This window comes from Anser brachyrhynchus (assembly GCF_964034855.1).
Source record: "Anser brachyrhynchus genome assembly, chromosome: 4".
NCBI lineage: Eukaryota > Metazoa > Chordata > Aves > Anseriformes > Anatidae > Anser > Anser brachyrhynchus.
Window position 1 is genome coordinate 79019412 of NC_137698.1, and position 21517 is coordinate 79040928.

Here is a 21517-nt window from a genome sequence, read left to right on the forward strand (position 1 = left end):
TTTGGTCTGGTGAGACCCAGAGCGTGCAGGCAGTGGTGTCTGCCGGGGTCTCTGCTGCAGAACCCCTGGTCCAGCGAACTTCTGGCCCACGACTTGTCCCCTCCTGAGGCAGAGCCAGCACCGGGGCACAGACCTGCCAGACCTCAACCCCATCCCCAGCTCTGCGTTGAGGGGGCCGCGGAGGCTGAGCCCCTCAGCCCTGCTCCAGCTCCAGCCCTGACCGGGATGGAGCACAGCTCAGGCAACGTGGTGCCGGGACACGGAGATCCCCCCCTCCCGGGCCAGCTCCAGATGGGGTCCCCGGCTGCTGATGGGTCGTGAGGACCTGCCCGTGCCCCTGCCCTTGACCTTGACCCCAACCCCGGCCCTCCGCCCGCCCTGCCGCTGTCCATGGTGCTGCCCGGGACCCGACGGGGCGCACGGGGACACCCTCCGGGACCAGGGGTGCCGGCAGGGCGCTGCCCCCACCCGCGGCGGGGGGCGGGACGTCAGCGTCCCGCCGGTGCCGGCGGCGCTGCCGGGGGGAGGCGGGCGGCCGGTGCCGGTTTCCCGGGGGCGGGATTGGCTGCGGCTCCGTGACGCGGCCCCGTTGTACCGGGAGGCGGGGGCGGGAGCCGCTGCGGCGCCGCCGCAGAGCCTCCGGGATGAGCGCGGCCGGCCCCGGCGGGGGGGAGGACGGCTCCGCCGCCTGCGCGCTGCGCTGGCCCGGGCCCCGCTGCCGGCCCCGCTCCCGGGGCGGCGAGGCGGTGCTGCGTGCCCGCGCCGAGGCGGCCGGGTACCGGCGGCTGCTCCGCGCCCGCGCGGCGGAGGTGGAGGCGCTGCGCGGGGCCGTGGGGGCTCTGCACCGGCAGCTGGAGGGGCTGCGCGACCGGCGCAGCGGGGAGCTCGCCAAGTACCAGGTGCGGGGGGGCCGGGCCGGGGGGCGCTGGGCTGAGGGGAGGGGTGCCGCGGGGTACGGGGAGGGGGGCGACGCCCGGGGGGGCGGGCGGAGCCGGGGGTCCCGGCCGGTCGGATTAGCGGGGGGAGCGGGGGCGGCGCTCGGGTGCGGGGGGGAGCCGGGGCTCGGGGGCGGCGCGGGGCCCGGATGGGGGGCGGGGCGCGGCCGGGGCTGGGGGGCCGCGGGGGCAGGGGCCGGGGGGCGGCTGGGGCGGGGGTCCCGGGGGCCGCCCGGGGCCGGGGGGGGGGGGGGGGCGGCAGGGGGCCGGGGGCCGGGCTCCGGGGCGGCGCTGACGGCCCGACGGCAGGAGCGGGTGGCGGAGCTGGAGCGGGAGATCGGCGAGGCGGAGCAGGAGATGGCGCGGTGCCTGCGCGAGTACCCGGCGCTGCTGCGGCTCCGGATGGCGCTGGACGCGGAGATCGCCGCGTACCGGTACGGGGCGGGCGGGCGGCGCGGGCGGGGCGGGCGGGCGCGGGGCTCAGCCCGGGCCCCCTCTCTTGCAGGGAGATGCTGGAGGGGGAAGAGCTGCGCCTGGGCTCCGTGGCCCCGCCGTGACGGGACCCGCGGCCCCCGGCCCCCCGCGCTGCGGGACCCCGGGCTGCCGGGCCCCGCCGGACCCCCAGGCCCCGGACCGCTGCGCCGTGGGGTCCCCCCAGCTCCCGCTGCCCCGTGCCTCGGGACAACCCCCGGATTGCCAAGCCGTGGGACCCCCGGACTCCTGGAACCCCCGTCCTTTGGACCCCCTCGCCACGGGACTCCCCGGACTCCGGGGACCCCCGGGCACCTGGGCTGCCCAGACCCCCACCCCGGGAGGCCCCGGCACCCCAGAAGGGCGGCGCCCGCCGGGCCGCCCACTCTCACCAGCCTCTCCAGAGCAGCAGCGGGGCTGGGGTCCTGGCCCCAGCCTGCGCGGAAGCACCTCAATAAAGGCCCCGTGGCATTACCCAGTGCCGGGCAGTCTGTGGTGATGGGGACGGCGTCCTGGCAGGCCCCTGCGCGCGGGGGCACCCAGCTCTGCCACCTGGGGCTGAGGCTGAGACGATGCCCAGGGCTGGTCTGTGGGAGCGTGGTCCTGGGGCCGCACCCTGCCAGGGCTGCCGGGCTGCGGGGTCTCGGCTCCCTCCCGCCTGGCTGCAGCCCCGAGCTAGAGACGCTGCCTGGGTGCCCCGTGGGGACGCTGGGCGGGGTGGCATGGCAGGGACCCAGCCGCATGGTGGAGGACGCTGACCCAGGGAGCTGAGCCCCTCCGGCGCTGGCGGCTGCTTCTTGTCCCTCCTCGCCCTGGCTGTGCCCCCACCCTGCACTGGGTTCTGGCCCTCCTGGGCTCAGGGCTGTTACAGGGCCCAGGCCTCCGCTCCCCACCACACACACAAAAACAAAACAACTTTTTTCTTTAGCAAAGCCAAGCCCAGCTCTTTTATAGAGATAAAAATCCATTTCAAAATAACAAAAGTGAAAGCGAACGTTGGGGGGGGGGGGGCACCTCTGGCTACTGCACCCAGGGGATGCCGTGCCTTGGCCATGGCTCCCCTTGAGGCCCCGGACTGGGCATCCCTTGGCACCCTAGGGTGCCATGGTCTGGGGGAGAGGCTCAGTGTGCACGCAGCCTATGCTGCTGGGCTGCATCTACCACCTGCCAGGGGCTCCAGGGGCTCCAAGAGGGTTTGGCGTAGGGGTCCTGACAGCTGATGCGCACCCGCTGCACATGCCCCCGCACGATCGTCTCCTCCGCGCCCTCCACGAACTTCTCAACCTGCAAAGGGTGGTCAGGTCACAGCCACGGGGAGGGGGCACTGCCACAGGCACTGCGGGAGGCATTTTCCAGGGGAAGGTGCAGGGCACGGGGCTGGGGACACAGCGGTTGGGGTCACCGACTTCCCAACCTAGACTTGAGCCGTGCTGGCAGAGGGGCAGCGGTGACAGCTGCTGGGGGGGGGTGACAATTTCCTGCACCCCCTGTGTGCCACTGAGCAAGTCACTGCTCCTCACGACACTCCTGTGCCAAGGGGGAGGCCGAGCTGGGGCGGGGGGAGCACGGGTGCGGGGCAGGGCAGGCGCAGGGTAGCGAGGCCATGGGGCAGCGCGAGGCAGAAGGGGCGTAGGGCAGCCGTGCAGTTACCTGGGTGCCATTGGAGAGCTCGTACTGCAGCCGGTACAGAAGAGCAAAGTAGGACTTGGGGAGCGGCCAGGAGGCTGGGGGGGCCCAGGCCAGATGGAGCTGCCCCCTCTGCTGGTGCACGGTTAGCTCCTGGGGCGGATCCGGCCGCACTGTGGGCAGCACAGAGCACAGCGGGGGCTGAGCACGGGGCACCGCTGCCCAGCCTGGGGCCGGAGCCCTCCCAGGAGGCCCTGGCACCCAGACCCCCACCCTGAAGGTGTCTCCCGCACCCTGCTGTTGCTGGGTTGAGCTCACCAATGTCACGGATGAAGAAGCGGGGGGAGGTGAAGTTGAAGAAGGAGGTGTCCGAGATCCCCTCCAGGCGCAGCTGCAGTTGGTGCAGCTCCTCCGCGAAGGGGCAGAAGGAGGGGTCCGTGAAGCTGGCGTTGAACTGGCCACCACGACCGGCCACCGGTACCCAATCCCCCAAGGATCCGTTACTGCGAAGCAAGGCAGGCGTGAGCGCTGGGCGCCCGCGGGGCTGGGGCCAGGGTCCCGGGTACCCACCTGCGCGTGAGCCGGGCACGGAAGATGGCAGAGCGGGGCCCCGTCCAGGAGCAGCGGAAGGAGCCGCGGTAGGAGTCAGCCTGGCAGGAGACGTCCTTGCCCTCCTCCTCACCTGGTGGGGCCAGGGGACAATGGTTAGGGTCGGCTGGGGCTGAGGAATGGTGCCCCTTCCCCAAGCAGCATGGGCAGGCTGGCTCCGCGGCTGGGCTCCCAGGGGTCCTGTGCAGCCCTGCGCAGGGCATCGCCCACCTTGCAGGCTGTGGCACGAGCCTCCCTCATCACGCTACGTGCCTGCCTGGTGTTTCCTGGTCCCCCGCCTGCCCCACACTCCCTGCACCCATCCCCGCCCTGCTGTCCCGCAGGGCTGTGCCAGCCCCCCCTTGCCCCGGCCCCAGGTACCGGTGTCCCTGACCACCACGTAGGTGGTGTCCAGCAGGACGCCGCCGGCCCAGCAGCTGTAGTTGCCCGTGGCCGGCAGGTCCAAGCCGAGGATGGTGAGAGTCTGTCCCTTGGCCACGAGCTCGGCCATGGGCTCCAGCTCCCCGTTCTGCGTCCAGGTCACTTGCTGCTTTGAAGTGTTGCATTTCACCACCAAGTCCTCGTTCAGGCTCCCCACCACAACTGGGGATTAGATGCAGAGGCTGGGGTCAGAGGCAGGTCTGTGCTGTGGGCAGCCCGTCCCCTGCGCCCTCATCCCGACCCCCAGATCCACCCTTCCCCATGGTCCCCAGCCTGCTCCGTCACCCCCTGTCCCCCCCATGCCCCCAAGCCTGCAGAGCTGCCCCAGTCCCGGGCTCACACGGCCCTGTGCCAGAGGGATGCGGGTGCCCCCGGTCCCTCCAGCTGCCGTGGGTCCTACAGCCCTCCCCACACCAGGGTGCCCCCCCTCTGAGGCCCCAGGCCCCCCACAGTGCCCGGGCAGGGCAGGACTCACTCTTTGGGGGAAAGGCAGTCAGGGCGTCCGCGGGGATGAGGCACAGCGCCAGTCCCACCAGTATCAGCATCTGGGAGGGGAAGGGCAGCGCTGGGGGAAGGCAGCCCCGTGCCAGGGCAGGCAGGCAGCCGTTCCCACAAGAGGAGCCGGGCCAGGGTGCGGCCGGCAGCGCGGGCGAGGGCACAGCAGCCTCAGCCAGGGTGGCAGCAGGTTTGGGCAGGAGGGAGGGGAGCGGAGCCGTGGGGGCAGCGGCTGGGAAAGCCCCGCACGGGGCGGGCGGTGGGCGCAGCACCCAGCCCTTCCCAGCGCAGCCCCGGGCAGGAGGAGCCCCCTGCCTCCCGGCGCTCCCCAGCGCTCCCCAGACCCCGAGGGACGCCCGCTGTGCTTACCTTGCCGGCCATGGCGTGCGCTGCTCCTGCTGGCTCTGCACGGGCTGGGGCCGGTGAGCTGCGGGGTATATACTGAGCCGGGACCCTGTGGGGCTGCCCCAAGGTGAAGCCAAACCACAGAAGCATCACAGTTCTCAGAAGAGGAGAAAGCTGTGCGGGGTGGAGCTGAGAAGCGGTACCCACGCTCGGTCTCCAGCCTCGCTGGGCACGGGCGCTGCCCGTGGGCACCAGGAGCGCGGCCAGGCTGAGAGCAGCCCCCTCCCAGGGGGCCCCCTCCGAGGGGCTGCGGGGTGAGGGGGCGGTGCGAGGCCCCCCAGGACGGTGCCAGAACCCTGGGTGCTCCCAGCTCCCCCTGAGCTCAGGAGCAGCTGGAGTTTGCGCTGAGCACCCTCACCCTGTGCCCTGGGAGAGCAGGGAAGGGACGGCCGAGCTCCGGCAGCGCCGGGCCTGGGGGCGTGCAGCATGGCGGGGGCACGGCCCCGGCTCTGACCCCAACCCCGGGCAGCACCGGCTGCAGGTGCAGTGGGGCAGGGCCAGGGGCCCACAGGGCAGGAGCCCACCCTCAGGCAGGAGCCGGCCCCTGCCCTGCCCCGCTCCCCTCGCCAGGTGACAGCAGCCTCCAGCCCCACGGCCCAGCGCCTGGCAGCCCCGCTGTGACACAAAGGGACAAAGGCCAGAGAGGCGCTGCCATCCCCAGCCAGGGGCAGGGACACCCCCCCGCCCAGAACGAGGTGCCCTGGCACCGCCACCGAGGCAGGGACGGGGACAGGGATGGGGGTGCTGCGGGGGGCAGGGACGGAACAAGGGGCAGCAGCCTCGGGCAGGGGTGGCTGCAGCCCCCTGTGCTGGGGGCACTGCAGTGCCAGGCTGGGGAGGATGGGGGGGCGCGAGCTGCACCCACTGCTCCCACTCACGTACTTTCTGGGGTTCCTAGAAAGCGAGGGGGAAGTTCAGGCTCCAGCGCGGCTGTGGGTGGCGGGGAGGCCCAGCCTTCACCTTTCTGCTCAGACTTCGAGGCGCTGCGGTGGAGGACGGAGCCCCCGTGCCCCTTCCCAGTAACAGCAGAACCCCCGCCTGTGGGCCAGAGGCATGGGGGGGCGAGCAGCACCCCCGCCCGTGCCGGGGGCAGCTCAGGAGCACAGCACCCCCCTCCCCTCGGTGCCAGGACCCCCACCCTGCCCCCCTGCCTGAGCTCGCTGCTGCAGCACGGGGCAGGGTCGCGACTCGCAGCGGTGCTGGGGGAGAGCCCCCCACGGCAGGAAGGGGGACCCTGAGGCAGGGGCAGGCGGCTGCTGCCCACAGGGCATCGTCCCCTCCAGGGAGCAGGGAACTTGGCCGTGATTCCAGCCTGCCGCCCGCCTCCGCCGCCAGCCACAGCTTCCCCTCTGCTTCTGCAGAAGAGAGCACACGCGCAGAGGGGAATACCCGGCGCAAAGGCCAGGGCTGCCCCTTGACGGGACCAGGAGCAGCGGCGCAGTACCCAGAACTGGAGGCAAGTTAGCAAGAGGGGGATGCATCACGCTCAGAATCCCCCCGGGATGGGGAGAGGAGGCTGGGCTGTGAGGGGTCAGTGCCATGGGAAGGGGGGGGTGAAGTGGGAGCCATGGCCCTGAGGGAAGCAGGACCCCAGGGAAGGAGACAGCCCACCCTGCCCCCAGCCCCTTGGAGTGCAAACACCACACAAAGCCAGGAGCAAAGGTCACAAAACTTTATACAGGAGAAATCCACAAGCGGCCCCACAGCCCCTGAGGGGCTGCCCCCCGCCTGTGGGGAGGAAGAGGGGCAGGGCCAGCAGACCTAGGGGAGGCTCCCCACCACTGTCCTGGTCCAGGGACGGGGCCAGCACTCCTCAAACCCGTGTGTTTTCCCTGGGGACGAAGGCAGAGGCCAGTCCTGTGGCACGGCCGTGGTGCGGAGCTGTCAGAGCAGCAGCAGAGAGCCTGCACCTCCCCAGGATGGGGTCAGCCCTCGTGGCAGCGCCGTCTCCCCGGGGCTCCCTGGCCCCTGCTGTCCCAGCCAAGCCGAGGTGGCTCCGGCGGCTCCCGCTCACTGCAGCACGCAGACGTCCTGGTTCTCATCGTCCTCCCTGGCGGCCGCCTCCCCCAGGGGCTCGGGCACCACAGGGACATCCTCTGTGGCCACCACCTTCTCTCGCAGCTCCATGAGCAGGTCACGGCTCTCGCTGGGCGGCAGGTTGCTCAGGTAGTACTGGGGTGCCAGCTCCACCAGCCTGCGGGGATGGAGAGTCAGGGAGGGCGGGGGGCCCCAGGGACCTCGCTGGAAGCAGCCTCACACCCCCCCCAACATGGGAAGAGCTGTCCCCTGGGGACAGGAGGCGCAGGCCAGGCATGGCCCCAGGGTGCTGCTACAGCCCCGGAGCCAGGGGTGGACGCAGCCTGGGCATGACCCAGCCCTCCCCATCCCCGAGGTCCTCACATCTGGGGCTGGATCTCTGAGACCACGCGGAGGCAGTTGTCCTGCGAGATGGTGAACTCGTGGTAGAGGACCCAGGGGGGCAGGCGCTGGGGGGGCTGCCGCAGCAGGTAGCAGCAGGCGGGGGGCAGGTGGGCCACGTGCTTGTGCGTCAGCATCACGTAGTTGCCGGAGCCATCGATGTCCCGAGCTACCTGGGGAGCGAGGGAGGGAGGGAGAGGGGCTGCCTGGCACTGCCCCGGCCCCAGCCACGCAAGCCCCTCGCAGCCCCCCCCCTCACCTTGAGGAAGTAGCCAGAGATGAGCGCTCGCTGGATGTTGAGCACGTTGGCGTCGGTGCCGAAGGCGGGGGGCGAGACGGGCAGCTCGATGCGCTGCATCACTTCCAGCAGCTCAGCCCGCACGATGCCCGCCAGGCGCAGCGCCTCCCCGCTCACCCCGTGCTTGCGGCACCAGCCCTCGTCCGCGTTGTCTGCGGGGAGAGCGGGACGGGGCTGTACGGGGAGCCCGGCCCCGGGCTGGGACCGCCCTGCAGCCAGCCTGAGGCGCCCGGGGGCTGTCCTGAACTCAGCTCTCGTGCCTGCCCCAGGAGCGAGGGAGCTGTGAGACGCCGGCAGGTGCTTCCGCACTTTCTGGCCCAGCACTTACGCTGCTGGAAGGCGTTGAAGATGTTGATGAGGGTGAAGTGGTCTCCGTCCGGGTGGAGCAGGGCCCGGCGGCGCGTGGTCACAGCCTCTTCCAGGCGCGTGGAAGGGGGCACGAAGCAGGGGGGGACTGGGGAGGGCGCGGAGGGGTGGTCACCACGTGCTGCCACCACCACGCTCCCGGTGCCGGCTCCTGTGGGCTGCACCGCGCCCCCGCCCCACGCCCCGTGCCCCGCAGGGTACCTGTGAGCATGGCGGCCAGGCTGACCATCTCCTCCACGCAGTCGAACTCGCAGGAGGCGATGAGCGCCTTGGCCAGCTGGGGGTCCAGGGGGAACTCCGACATGATGATGCCCACCTCCGACAGGTTCCCGTCGTCATCCAGTGCCGCCAGGTAGTCCAGGTCCTCCAGCGCCTGCATCAGTGACTCGGGGGCTGGGGCAGGACATCAGCCGGCTGCCGGCGCCAGCGGGGCCAGGCAGCCCTGCCACCCCCCCGTGCTCCCGCAGACCCCCTCTAGGCCCTCTCCAGAGGGAGCCTGGGCCACAGCTACGGCCACGTCCAGCTTCCAGCTCCTCCTGCACGGCCACCCCCAGCACACCCCTGCCCTGGCGCTACCTGGCCGGTCGAGGAAGTCGCACTGGCCCATGTCAGCGATGTCCAGGCGCTTCAGCAACAGCACGAGGCGGCTGAGGCTGGTCTCGCTGACGTGGGGCGCGGGGCTGGGGGGCAGGCGCTGCTCGAAGAAGGCCTCCGAGTAGAGGCGCAGGCAGGTACCTGCGGGACGGGGGCCGTGAGCAGGGACGGGGCGGACGCCGCCTCCCGCCGGAGGCGCACGGGGCACCCCCCGCACACACCCTGGGGGCTGCCGGCAGCTCGCTGCATGCGCGACTCCGCCTGGCTCCTGCTGATGGGCCGCAGCACCTGGGACTCTGCTCGGATCCGGGGGTTGTAGACCTGCAGGGTCACGGGAAGGAACCCACAGATGAGCCCCTACCCCCGCCAAGACTCCCCCTGCCCCACCGCTGCGGAGACTGGGCTGTGCCCCCCGCACACTGGGGCATGACGCAGCAGGGCCAGGACGCGCGGCCGACCCCGAGCCCGGACTCCCACTTGCCGTGCTGCCGGCTCGCCGCAGGGCAGAGCCAGGCCCCCCGTCCCCGCAGCCCAGGCCACCACACTCACGCTGCGCAGCTCCAGCCCCGTGTCGATGACAAAGCGCACGCTCCCCAGAGAGAAGGAGGAGTCCCCGAGCCAGTGGGTGACGACCACCCGCCGCTCCCGGCCGCCCTCCTCCAGCGCCTCGTACACCTTCTGCGCTGCGCGCCCGACGCCGGGGTGCAGGGGCAGGACCAGCAGCGGGCCCAGCCCCGGGTTCAGCGCCATGGCTTCGGTCTGGATGGCCCTGCAGCACTCGGCGATCTCCTGCGAAGGACAGCGACACGAGTGACGCTCCAGCAGCGCCCAGAGCAGCAGCACATCCCCAGCACAGCCCTGTGCCCGCCTGGCTGCCCTGGGGGAAGGCCTCAAGAACCCACCGCACCCAGAGCCGAGGCGTCCCAGCCCAGCGGACACCCCGCACCTCTCCTGGGGCTTCCCCAGGCACAGCAGACTGCCCCCTCCCCACCTCCCCCATTTCTCCCGCAGCAGCGGCGCGGCGCTGCCCTGACCGCCCGAGGCGCCACAGCCCCACCTGCTCGCTGGCCAGGAAGAGCAGGACGTGGCCGGGCTCCTGCCGCCGGTGGATGTCCAGCACGGCCTGGCAGGCTGCGGCGACGCGGCCGCGGGCCGGAGGGTCCCTGTAGAGCACCTGCGGCTGCGGCCCTGGCCCTGGCACCCGCACCACGGGGGGGTCCCCGCAGAAGGCGCGCAGCTGCTCCTCCGCGGCCGGCGAGGTGACCACCACCACCTTCAGCTCCGGGCGCTGGCGCAGGACGTCCTTCAGCAGCCCCAGCAGCACGTCCGTGGGCACCGTGCGCTCCTGCGCCTCGTCCAGCACCACCACCCCGTACTGCCGCAGCAGCGGGTCCGACGTCATCTCCCGCAGCAGCATCTCGTCCGAGCAGTACCTGCGTGCCCCGAGCGGGACCCGTGTGTGTGCCCCAGCCCCGAGCGGGACCCGTGTGCCCCAGCCCCGAGCGGGGCGCAGCTGCAGGGCGCCCCTGGCTGTGCCCCCGCAGACCCCCCCACGGGAGCACCTCGCCCACCCAGCGGCAGCAGCCCCGACCCGGGGGAGGCGCCCCCCCTGCCCCGCTCCCCTAACGAGGCCAGGAGGGATTAAGAGATTACGCCACAGCCGGGGAGCTGAGCAGGATTAGAGCGCGGCGCGACCGGCGCTGCCAGCACCGGGCAGCCCAGAGCCCCGGCCCCGCACCTCAGGATGGTCTCGGTGGTGCAGCAGTCCTCGTGGGGGACGCAGTAGCCGACCTCGTGGCCCAGGTTCAGGTCCATCTCATCGGCCACGCGCAGCGAGAGGCTGAGGGCGGCCAGGCTGTGGGGCTGGGTGCAGGCCACCAGGCCGTGCGCGAACTGCAGGGAGAGGGCGTACTCCGCGCACCACTGCGGGACCTGCGAGGGGTGGCGCCGGTCGGGGGCCTGGCAGCAGGGCCCTGGGCACGGGGACGCTCCATCCCCGCCCCGAGCAGCGCCCCCCGAGCCCTCCCCGCGGCAGCGCTGATGCCCAAAGGACCTCCTGTACCGGGGCACCCAGGCGCAGGGGCACCCACAGCTCCCACGAGCGCTCCGTCCCCAGTACCCGCCTGCACCACAGCAGCGAGCTCCTCGGCCTCATCGCCCCGTGCCCGGAGCTCCCTGCCTGATCGCAAAGCCCCGCGGCCCCGGCCCTTGTGTTAAGGACGTGGACAGCTCCCGTCTCTATCTCACCATGCCGAAAACCTCAGCAGAGGTAACGTGCTACCCGCACCGAAGCCTTGGCTGCTCAGTCCCTCCCTTGGGGAGCAGCCGTTCCTCCTCCGACTGCTCCCCGTTGCCTGTCTCAGCTCCTCTCCTACCATGCCCAGGGCTTGGCACTAGGAGCACGTCCCCAGCAAACCGCCGCACCTGTGCCTGAGTTCACAGAGCTGCCCCTTACTCCTCTCCTGCAGCCAGAGGCTTGCCATTCACCTGCCAGCAGCACGCCAGCCCACCTCGCTCGTCCGCCCTGCGCCGCACAGCGCCCGTGGGCAGGTGCTGCCACGGCCCGGGGGTCACAGAGAGGCAGGGACCCGCCCCCAGAGCCCAGCACCCTGCTCGCAGCTCGGCAGGACCACGCGCCGTCAGCCCCACGGGAGCAGCCACGCCGCCACGCACAGCCCCACGCTCCCTCCTGCCTCCTCGCAGCCAGCAAAGGGGGGCAGGGGCGGCTGCACAGACAGCCGCGGGAGCAGCCGTGGGAGCTGGCCTGAGCGCCAGCCCTTCCCTCTTTGCGTGGGAACATCGCGTTTGCAGGCTGTCGTTGCACTGAGGCGCGGGATCAGGTGCCCCACGTGGATCCAGTTGTATCTCCTCTGCTCAGGGCACAGCGGCCTCAGGCTGAGGGCAGCCCAGCCCCGCGCGAGCCGTGCTCAGGGTCCCCGTTCCCTGAATCGGGCTCCTGGCAGGCCGCCCTTCGGGCTGAATCCCGAGCTGACCGCCGCACGCAGTCACACCCCAGGGAAGCGGTTTGGGCAACAGCTCCGAGCCCCGCTGCCAACTCCCCGATAAACCCAGGGACCGGGAGCTGCTGAGCTTCGGTCCAAACTGCGTCTGGCCCCGGGGAGGCCCAGGATTACCCCTGCAGCTCCCAGGCGATCCCGCCCCGGTCAAAGTCTGCGTGACGACGCCCCTAGGAGCTGTGCCAAAGGCTCTGGGCTGGGATGAGTTGCGCAGGTTTGCGGGCTGGGCCAGGAGCCCAGATCCTGGCACCTCGTGCCCGCCATCGCCCAGCCTGACCGCCCCCGGCCCCGGGAAGGGCCCCGATGCTCTCCCTGAGTGCAGCCGCTCCCAGCTCACACAGCAGCACCTCCCTGGCTCGTACCCAGGCTTTGCCCAGCGCCCATGTGCCTGTCCCAGTGCATCCCAGCACCACCCTGCCAGGGGCACGCTGAGGCCACGCAGCTCCCCGGTACCGTGGCCGAGGGCAGCGAGCGGAGCCAGCCCGCCCTGGGGCTGCAGCGCATTCACCATGCACGTGGGACCTGCGGGAAGGCGGCCGCCCCGGCGCAGGACGTGGCACCGCCGCCGCTCCGAGCGGGAGGGACGGTGCTGAGCAGGGCGCCCAGCACCGCAGCGGCCCAGCCCGGCCTCCCGCTCACCTGGGTGCTCTTGCCGGTGCCCGGTGGCCCGGACACGAGGACGACGCCGCTGCCGCCCTCCAGGTGCTCCATGAAGCTGTACTTGGTGGTCCACACGGGCAGCTCCCGGCGCTGCCGCAGCAGCTCGTAGTAGCGGGAGGAGAAGGGCAGCCCGTCGTACGGGTTCACCTCCAGGTCGCCGTCGCAGCCCAGGGCCGGGTCGTCCTCCTCCTCCTCCTCGTCCTCCGGCACCGAGCCGGGGCCGTGCTGCCGCAGCGGGGAGCCCGGGGCCCCGCAGCCGGCCATGGCGTGGCGACGCCGGGGCTGCTGCTGCGAGGGGCGGGCGGAGGGGCCCGGCCTGGGGCTGAGCCCGGTGCCGGCCCCGGCGGGGCGTGAGGGGCCGGGCGGGAGGGCTCGGGGCAGGGCTCGGGGACCGGGACCGGGACCGAAAGGGGCCGGCGGGGGCGTAGGGGCCTGGACTGGGGGCACGGGGCGGCCCCGGGCAGCGAGGCGGGGGGCGGCGGGGACCGGGCAGCGCCGGGCTCCGAGAGACGGGACGGGACGGGACGGGGGTCACCGGGCGGGGGTCACCGGGCCGCAGCAGGCCAGGGGTGTGACCGCCGGGCCGGGCCCTGACCGCACAGAACCGAGCGCCCCGACCCGGTCCGGGTCCGCTTCCGGTTCCGGTTCCGGTTCCGGTCCCGGTTCCGGCCCAGCCGCCGCTCACCTGCGCGCGCCGCCGCCACCTTGGGCCCTGCCTCGGGCGAGCGTCAGGTGACCGCCGCCGTCACGTGGCCCCGCCGCAGCCGCCAATCAGCGCCGCGCGGTGCCCGCCCCGCCCCGCCCCCTGGCCGCCAATGGCCGCGCGGCCCGTTGCTAGGCGCGGCCGTGCTGCGTGGCGCGGGGCGGGGCGGGGCGGGGCGGGGCGGGGCGGGCAGGCCCCGCCCGGGGAGGCCCCGCCCAGGGAGGCCCCGCCCCGCAGGACCGGCCCGGGGCTCCCCCCCGCGGCTCCCCCCGCCCGTCCCGGCCGGGCCCCGTCCCGCGCCCCCCGTCCCGGGACGCCGCTACCCGGTGCAGCGGGGCCCCGCCGGGCGCAGCGGCAGCCCCGGTCCCGCCCGCCCCGTGCCGGGCAGGCGGCACCCTGCGCGGGAGCCGGGCAGCCTCGGCGCGGGCCGGCAGGTGGAGCTGCCACACCGGGAACGCCGGGGGAGCCCCGCTCCCGAGCCGGGCACGGGGCTCGCGGCAGGGTCCGGGCCGAGCGGAGCAGCGCGGGGCCGGGCGGGGGGCGTCCTGCGGCCCGCGGGCAGCGCCAGTGCCGGGCAGCGCGCCGCGGGGCACCCGGTCGGTACCGGGCAGCCAGGCAGCCTGCCGGCGCCGGGCACCCCGTCGGTACCGAGTACCCCGTCGGTACCGGGCGGCCCATCAGTGCCGGGCACCCGGTCAGTGCCGGGCACCCCGCCGCGGCGGCCCCGCGGAGCTCAGGCCCTGCGCCCGCTCCGGGGCTGGCCGTGAGCGCTGGCAGCGGCGGGGCCGAGCAGCGGGGCTGGCGGTGGCACCGGGCTCCGCGGGCGGGCGGCGGGGCCGGCAGCTCCCAGCGGCCCGGGGGAGCCGCCCGCGGGCACGGCCTTGCCCCTGCCCCTGCCGCAGCCCCGGGGCGCCCGCGGGGCCGCCTGCCCGTCCCTCCGGGTGCGGGGCCGGCCGGGGCAGCCTCAGCCCCCCGCCGCCTTTGTCCCGTCCAGGCCGAGAGCGAGGACGCCGGCGGAGGGGCGCGTTCCCGGGTCAGACCCGTCCGGCCCCGGGCACAGACCGGCCCCGCGGCCCGTGCCGGGCCGCCCGTGCTGCCCGGAGCCCCCGTGCCCGCCCCCCGCCCCGGGCTCATCCCCGCGCCCAGCTCCCTGCGCCCCGCGGCAGCGAGCGCCCGCTGCTCGCCTCAGCCTGCCCGTGTCCCCGTGGGGCTCCCCGTGCCCCCGCACCGGGCTGCCCGGCCGGGCTCCGGGCCCCGGGGTGGCCGGGGGCTGGGGACGGCACAGACGCACCCAGGGGCGACCCCAGCGCGGGAGCTGGGCGCTGGCCTGGTGCTGCCGACGGAGACACGGCGCAGCCGGGCGCCACGAGGGCAGCAGCCGGCTGCCAGCCCTGCCTGCGGGCCGGGGGCAGACCGGGGACGGGGCCCGGCTGGGGCTCCGTGAGCGGGGCAGGACGGCAGCGCCCAGCTCCCTGACCCCAGGGGCACCGGGCAGCTGGGGCTGCAGCGGGCGAGAGCGGAAGGAAGCGGTTGGTGCCGAGCCGCTGCTTCCCTCACCGCGGGGTGCTGCGGGGAAGCAGGGGCTGGGCACGGTCCCGTAGAGCCCCCTGTGCGGTGCCCGTGCTGCCAGACCTCGCGCTCTGGGGGATGGGAACAGGCCAGCCCCAGCTGGGCACACCAAGGCCTCGTCCCAGCGGGTGCCCTCAGCGCCAGAGGCTCCAGCCCCGGCGTCCCTGCTCTGGGCAACGCTCAGCTGGGGGGCTCTGGGCTCTGCAGCACGGCTGGGGCAGGCAGCCCCATCGCACCCCGGGCAGCCCCAGTCCCCGGACGGGCAGTGTGAGGGCAGTGGGCTCCGTGTCCGGTGCCCTGGCAGGGTGCAGGGCCGTTGGCCGGGTCCCACAGCACCCAGCTGGGCGTTGAGGAAGCGGAGGTTTGCACAAGCCGGTGAGGTGCACGTGACCCGGGGAGCGCGGCGGGAGGAACCGGCAGCTGCCCCACGCAGGGCCCCGGGTCCCCGCACTGCGCCGCAGAGCCGGCCATGGCCCCGTGGCTGCCCACCAAGGAGGAGAAGTATGGCGTGGGTGAGTGGAGGCTCTGGGGCACCGGGGGCTGCGGGTGAGCGGTGCTGTGCTGGGTGGGGCAGCGGCGATGCGCAGGGCGCGAGGCAGGGGCCAGGTCCCCGTGATGCTGGTGCTGGGAGGCCATGGGATGCAGGAACAAGTGGGGGGCAGGCGGGGGCTGCAGGGCCGGCGATGGGGTGGGCTGGGGGCTGAGCGCGCCTGGAGGCTGAGCATCGTTGGTGCTGGGTGCAGATGGGGATCCGAGGGGCCAAGCATCAGGGCAGGGGTGCTGGGGCAGCGCCTCTCCAGTCCCCGGCACAGGATCCGTCCCTCCCCTCTGGGCTAGGGGTTGAAGCCTAGCTGTTGGAGCACAGGACCCTCCACCCCAGCACCTGCACCAGGCAGCACAGAGCCACCCCACTCTTTGCCCCAGGACCTGCTCGGGGCTCTGCTCCCACGCTCTGCGTGGGCTGCGGTAACACCCCAGCAGCCTTGCTCCCTGCAGCAGCCCCTGCTCGGCCTCCCTGCAGCAGCCCCTGTGCAAGCAGGCACTTCTCCTTGCGCTGCGCCGCCCCGCGCCTCTTCCCGTTTCTGGAGGGGCCGTTTCCCAAGTCCCCTCCCTGCGCTGCCAGCAGCGGCCCCGAGTGAGGGCTGAGCCCCACAGGGGGCCTGGGGTGCTGCAGGGGGCTCTGGGGACCGGCCTGCGAGGAAGCCTGGTCTGGTGGGGGCTGGGGGCAGGAAGGAGCTGGCCCAGGAGTGAGCTGGGACCTGGGCTGGTGCTGGCAGAGGGCAGGATGGCAGGAGGGGTCCCCAGGCAGCTCAGGGCTCCTGGTGCTGCAGGGAGCCCTGGGGCCAGCAGTGTGTGTGTGTCCATCCAGGGGGTCCTGGATGAGCTGTGCGAGTCTGGGGGCACTGCACCCCCAAGGACGTGAGCTGGAGGATTGGGTTTAAGTGGCAAGGTTTTGTAGTGGAGGGTGGTGGGCAGGGTCCTGGAGGGAGCTGCTGGGGGCATGCATGCCTGCAGGGGACAGTCCCCGGCGCAGCGTGCAGCCGGTCCTGCAGCCAGGGCAGGGCTGCTTCCACCCAGAGCCCCAGCAGAGCCGCCGCTGGCCCCAGCACCAGAAATAGCGGCAGGACTAACCGCAGCCCGTCCCGGTGCAGCCTGCGCTGCAGCAGGAAGCGCCCTGCGTCCTGCGCTCTCACCCACTGTGCTGCTCGCGGTGGGCGCGTGCCTCAGGCAGTGGGGCCCAGCCCCTCGCCCGGCCGTGCGGGGGCTGCGGGCGGCTGGCAGCGCGGTGGGAGGGCTCAGGGCTTGGGACCACCACGCACTGGCTCTGGGGGCTGAGGGGTCCTGCCCTGCCTGGTGCCGTGGCAGCTGCGTGGTGGCTCTGTGGGGTCCCCTCCCACGGGCAGGGGCACCCCGAGGTGCTCTGCTACCGCCCAGCCCCTGCCCCCCTGGGATCTCGGGCTGCTCGTGTGCGGCTGGGACCCTGCACCAGCACCCCGGGGGCTGAGCGGTGCCTGTTGGGGTGGCTCTGCCCCATGGGGGAGACCGGGTGTGGGGCACCCTGGCCCCAGGGGGCTGTGCTGGGCGGGGGGGGCAGGCAAGGGGCCCCTGACCACAGCTCCTGGCCCCTCTCTCCGCAGCCGTGTGGAACTTCCCAAGCACCAACGAGCATCACCTCCCGCTGCAGGTCGGGGAGACGGTGCACATCCTGCAGGCATCTGAGGGTAAGGGTTGCCCCCTGGGCTGTGCCAGGCTGGGGTACCCAGGTGCACCCCGGCACCAGGGCCTCGTGCCAGGGCCATCAGGCCCCAAGGCTGGCTGACGCTGTCACCTCCCCTTCCCTTGCAGGCTGGTACCGCGGGTACTCGCTCAGGAACAGGGCTGCCCGGGTAGGTGAGGGGCTGCTGTGGGGGACGGGGTGCAGGGGATGGCCCCGGCTGGGTGCCTGGCAGGGGTTGCACCAGGCACTGGGGGCATCGCCGGGCTGGGGACCCCCTGCAGGGTGCTCAGTCCCGAGGGAGTCCCCAGTCTTGGCCCCCTAGGACTGTGCAGGGGGGCACCGCATCCTCACCCAGCCCCTGCCTGTGGGTGCTGATGGCTGCTGCTCCCCCAGGGCATCTTCCCGGCCTCGCTGATCCACCTGAAGGGCGCGGTGGTGGAGCGCAGGGGGTAGGTATGGGGCGAGGGGGCCGCCTGCCCGCCCCGCTCGGCCTCGGGCCCCGCACCGGCAGTGGGGTGCTGCAGGGCTCTGCGTCTTCCCCAGGGCGGAGGAGTGCGTGGTCCCTGCCGAGATGCCCATGGTGCAGGAGATCACCACCACGCTGCGGGAGTGGGCCACCATCTGGAAGCAGCTCTATGTGGTGAGGGACGGTGGGGGACGGGGCCGTGGGGGCCCGGGGGCCCGGTGGGGGCGCCAGGGTGACCCTGTGCGTGGCGGCTGCCTGCAGGCGGGGCAGACGGAGCGGTACCGGCAGGTGAAGCAGATGATGTACGAGCTGATGGAGCGGCGCTCGCAGCTGCTCTCGGGAACGCTGCCCAAGGACGAGCTGCTGCAGCTCAAGAAGGAGGTGACCAGCAAGATCGACTACGGCAACAAGTGAGAGCGAGGATGGGAGCGTGAGGCGCTGCATCTGCCACCACCACAGGCGCTGTCTGTGTGGTGCTGAGGGATGCTTGATGCTCTGTCCCCCTGCTGCAGCATCGTTGCTGACCCGGCTTGCTGTCCCCGCTGTCCTGGCGTGCTGCTGGCTCTGCTTTCCACCTGGCCGACCGCTATTGCCAGTGAGCCCTGCATGGGGCAGGAGCACGTCCCTGGTGCTGCTCTGCTCCTGTCCCCTCCCCGGCTGGCTGTGGCTGGCCACGGCCTGCAGGGATCATCCTGCCCCCACGCCGTGCTTGCAGCCCCGGCCCTGTGCCCACGGGTCCTGGCAGGATGCGCAGCCCCGCGTGCCCCCAGGAGCTGGGTCCCATCTCACCCATCCCGGCCTCCGCAGGATCCTTGCGCTGGACCTGGTGGTGCGGGACGAGGATGAAAACATCCTGGACCCCGACAGGACCAGCGTCATCAGCCTCTTCCAGGCACACAAGAAGGCCGCGCAGACCATCACGCAGCGCATCCAGGAGGAGACGGTGAGAGCCAGCGCTGGCCCCACCGTGCTGAGAGCCTGCTGCCCCACGTGCGGCCAGCTGGGTCGTGCTGTGGGGCCGTGCCGTGGGGCTGAGCCACCTCCTGCCCCACAGTGCCCACAGCAGAGCGAGCTGGGCTGCAGCGCCCGCCTGGCGGCATCGCCCTCCCACAACCTCTACCTCTGCGTGCGCAACTTTGTCTGCAACATCGGTGAGGAGGCGCAGCTCTTCATGGCGCTGTACGACCCCGGCGAGCAGCGCATGATCAGGTGGGGCCCCAGGCGGCACGGTGCTTGGCAGGGGTCCCGTGCCTCTGCTCCCCACGGCATCCCCTGGTTGCGTCCCCTGGAGTGGGGCAGCCCCTGCCCCTGTTTGCTCTTGGTCCTATTGCTGGCGGCTTCTGCCTGGTCCAGGACCCCCGATGTACAGGGACTGGCCCCGGGTTCTCACGTCTCACCGTCCCCTTGCAGTGAGAACTACGTGATCCGCTGGGCCAGCACGGGCGTCCCGCAGGACATCGAGCTGCTCAACAACCTCAAGGCCATCTTCACGGTGAGCGAGGGAACTCGCCCTGTCCCCACTGGGGCTGTGGCTGGGAGGCGGCGCTGCCTGCTCGCTGCCCCCCTCCAGGCACTCAGCCCATGCATCCTCCCCTCCCCACTGCCTTGCCAACGTGCCCCTCGATGCAGCGTGTGGGGTGCGTTGGGTCACCGTGCGTGGGAGGGACCCCAAACCCCACTGCAGCTGCTGTCCCCCACCCCCGTCCCAGCCCCAGCTCTTCCCCTCAGCGCTCTCTCCTTGCTGCTCCTTTCTCCTTTTTTCCATCACCCCAGCCCCATGGCTCCCGGTGCAGCGCCTGCCCTGGCACCAGGGCTCTGCGCACCCCCCGTGGGCTGCCCCTCGCCCCCCGTGCCCGCCCTCGCCGGGCTTGTCCTGGTTTCAGCCGCCTCCGGGGAGGCAGGCGAGGAGCAGCTCCTGCTGACGGAGCAGGTTTCCGCTGCGCAAGCAGAGCCGAGCTGACCCTCAGGACGGCCCAAGCCATCGATATGCAGATGAGCCAGGAAATCAATGCAAATGAGCAGCATCAGCACTTCCAGCCCCACGGTCCAACTCCCCCAGCTCTTGCTCACCTCTGACCCCCGCTTGCTGCCGGCACCAGCCGCATGTCCCCGTGCCCTGTCCCTGTGCCATGTCCTCCTGCCGCATCCTCGCAGGACCTGGCCTGGCTGGGGTGCCAGGAGCTGGGGTGCGGGACTGCCCTGCTGGGCCCTGCTCCATGGCAGAGCTGCCCCCCTCAGTGAGCTGTGCCCGCCTCAGCCGCGCTGCCACACCGTGGGTACCCTGTGGGGCCATCGGTCTCCACCAGCACGGCGTTGCCTGGGGGTGCACAGAAACCCGGGGCTCCCTGGGACAGCGGAGCTTTGTGCCCTCCTGCCAAGCCCCTCTGTGGGGCACAGTAGCCAGGGCACTCCCCAGCCCCTGAAGGCAGCTCTGCACCCCCGGCTCATCCTCCCGGCAGCTGCAGGTTCCCTGTGGTCTCCCAGTGCTGGTAGAGGAGCAGCCTCACACGGTGCTGCCGGCACCCCGCTCACACCCCCTGTGCCCCCCAGGACCTGGGCAGCAAAGACCTGAAGCGGGAGAGGCTTTTCTTGGTGTGCCAGATCATCCGGGTGGGACGCATGGACCTCCGGGAGACCCTCAGCCGCAAGCTCAGCACCGGCCTCCGTCGGCCCTTCGGCATTTCGGGTGAGCAGGGGCTCCCGGAGCAGACCCCGCACCGGCCTCTCGGCCAGCTCCCGCGCTCAGACCCCAACCCTCGCTCGCCTCTCTGCGTGGCCGCGCTCTGCCCGTGCCCCCCGTGCTCGCCACCTGCTTTCCCCAGTTCCAAGCCCGGTGCTGCCAGCGGGGACCCCAGGAGCAGGGGCCCCCCGGGAGTAGCCCTGGGCACCCCCTGTGGAGGGAGGAGCAGAGGAGCTCCCCACACCCTCCTCCCCTGCCTTGACAAATGTTCCTGCTCTGAGTATTGATCCTCATCGGATGAACTTGGTAGGAAATTATTGATTTTAATTGGCCAATTAGCGTGCACTAGGATCTCAGCCACAGAGTAATTACCAGGTGAATTATTAACATACTGGCAGCTAATTGCGCTCTGAGCTGAGCATGTCCCTGGGGAGGGGGCCAGATGGATTGTCGTGGTGCCTGCGGTGCAGTGCCCTGTCTATCCTGCACCGAGCCCCGGTGCCCGTGGGGGATGGAGAAGTCCCGGGCATGGCTTGTCTTGGCCAAACGGGAGCTCGGAGGCACCTGGTGGTGAGCAGCCGGTTCGTGGCTGGAGGGGACGCCGGGTGGGTGCTGTGCGCCCCGAGCCCCGGCTCTGCCCACGTGGCTGGAGCAGAGTGGGGCGAGGAGGGGCAAGGAGGGGGATGGCCCCCGGCTGCGTAGGATCCTGCACCCAGCACAGGGCCCATCCTGGTGCCCAGGGCCGTGGTGCTGCCGGGGGTGCAGCAGAGACCCCCTGGGAGCTTTCCCATTGCCAAGCTGCGCCCGGGTGCTGGGTCCCAGCCTGCGTCGGCACTGTGCCCGTTCACCACGGAGCCGTGTGGGTGTAGGGTGGGTCCCTGTGCAGAGCCCCTGTGGCTCAGCACCATCCGGCATGAGGTGGCAGAGGGTCCTGGTGGGGCACGGGGGCCTCCTGGGGAGCTCTGGCCAGGCACAGAAGGATCGGTGCGGGGGGCACAGGCGAGGCGCTGGCTGCAGGAAGGGACCGAGCTGGCCCTGCGTGCGTCACCTGGAGGGTTTGGCACCAGGGCCGTGTCGCTGGGGCTGCAGGCACCCATGGCAGCCACCCCATGCTGCCGTGTCTGTGCCGTTGCAGTGATGGACATCACGGACATCAGCAAGGGGAAGTGTGAGAGCGACGAGGACAAGCAGCACTTCATCCCTGTGCACCTGTGAGTCCTGGGGCTGGGGACAGGCAGGGAGGCAGAGCTCCGGTGGCTGAGCTGGCATGCGGACAGCAGCAGTAAGGGGCGTCAGGAGGTGCCAGAATCACAGAGCAAAGGATTTCTGTTAACCTTGGCTTTGCGAAGGGACTGTGGATCCTTGGGACGGGATGTCACCAGGTGTAGGAACCCGGTGAAGTTAGACAAAAGGGTATTTATATGCGCAAGGAGGTACTGAGAGAATCCTGGAACCCTGCTGGGGCTCTGCAGGGACACAGGTGTTCAGGGTTGGGGACCTTGTCCCATGTCAGCTGTGGATGCTGTCCTGCACCTTCCTCTAGGTGGGCTCGGTGGCGGGTGGGTTT

General features: G+C 72.2%; 4 protein-coding genes across 7 annotated transcripts in view; 2 read left to right on the forward strand and 2 right to left on the reverse strand.

The window, feature by feature from the left end:
- Positions 1 to 602: 602 nt before the first annotated feature.
- On the forward strand, positions 603 to 2294 carry LOC308194227 (alpha-internexin-like). Its single transcript, XM_080589813.1, has 3 exons — positions 603 to 899; positions 1245 to 1369; positions 1441 to 2294. The coding sequence occupies exons 1-3, from the start codon at positions 645 to 647 to the stop codon at positions 1490 to 1492; spliced, it is 432 nt and encodes a 143-aa protein (XP_080445939.1). The 5' UTR covers positions 603 to 644; the 3' UTR covers positions 1493 to 2294.
- A 200-nt stretch (positions 2295 to 2494) lies between these two features.
- Positions 2495 to 5284, reverse strand: LOC308194224 (interleukin-12 subunit beta-like). 2 transcript variants are annotated; one of them, XM_080589809.1, is made up of 7 exons: positions 4926 to 5284; positions 4537 to 4606; positions 4002 to 4223; positions 3603 to 3714; positions 3351 to 3535; positions 3057 to 3205; positions 2495 to 2690 (listed from the first exon to the last, which is right to left on the reverse strand). In XM_080589809.1, exons 1-7 carry the CDS (start codon positions 5049 to 5051, stop codon positions 2529 to 2531), a joined length of 1026 nt encoding a protein of 341 aa, XP_080445935.1. In that variant the 5' UTR covers positions 5052 to 5284; the 3' UTR covers positions 2495 to 2528. The 2 variants fall into 2 exon arrangements, with proteins under 2 accessions (XP_080445935.1, XP_080445934.1); XM_080589808.1 differs by having other exon boundaries at positions 2563 to 3535.
- A 1334-nt stretch (positions 5285 to 6618) lies between these two features.
- DQX1 (DEAQ-box RNA dependent ATPase 1) lies at positions 6619 to 13074 on the reverse strand. Of its 3 annotated transcripts, none has more exons than XM_080589806.1 (12): positions 13000 to 13074; positions 12294 to 12602; positions 10376 to 10569; positions 9695 to 10070; positions 9187 to 9426; positions 8859 to 8958; positions 8620 to 8778; positions 8245 to 8436; positions 8006 to 8131; positions 7639 to 7829; positions 7362 to 7552; positions 6619 to 7155 (listed from the first exon to the last, which is right to left on the reverse strand). In XM_080589806.1, the coding sequence occupies exons 2-12, from the start codon at positions 12576 to 12578 to the stop codon at positions 6972 to 6974; spliced, it is 2238 nt and encodes a 745-aa protein (XP_080445932.1). In that variant the 5' UTR covers positions 12579 to 12602; positions 13000 to 13074; the 3' UTR covers positions 6619 to 6971. The 3 variants fall into 3 exon arrangements, with proteins under 3 accessions (XP_080445932.1, XP_080445933.1, XP_080445931.1); XM_080589807.1 differs by having other exon boundaries at positions 12294 to 12599; positions 13000 to 13065; XM_080589805.1 differs by having other exon boundaries at positions 12294 to 13072.
- Positions 13075 to 13954: 880 nt separating this feature from the next.
- Positions 13955 to 21517, forward strand: part of LOC308194228 (dedicator of cytokinesis protein 2-like) — a 70700-nt gene continuing 63137 nt past the window's right edge. Inside the window, exons 1-11 of the mRNA XM_080589814.1 lie at positions 13955 to 15098; positions 16725 to 16808; positions 16933 to 16973; positions 17198 to 17253; positions 17348 to 17444; positions 17532 to 17680; positions 18078 to 18213; positions 18325 to 18479; positions 18681 to 18762; positions 19821 to 19956; positions 21086 to 21161. Coding sequence (XP_080445940.1) covers positions 15056 to 15098; positions 16725 to 16808; positions 16933 to 16973; positions 17198 to 17253; positions 17348 to 17444; positions 17532 to 17680; positions 18078 to 18213; positions 18325 to 18479; positions 18681 to 18762; positions 19821 to 19956; positions 21086 to 21161 — 1055 coding nt within the window. The 5' untranslated portion in view covers positions 13955 to 15055. The remainder of the gene's footprint in view (positions 15099 to 16724; positions 16809 to 16932; positions 16974 to 17197; positions 17254 to 17347; positions 17445 to 17531; positions 17681 to 18077; positions 18214 to 18324; positions 18480 to 18680; positions 18763 to 19820; positions 19957 to 21085; positions 21162 to 21517) is intronic.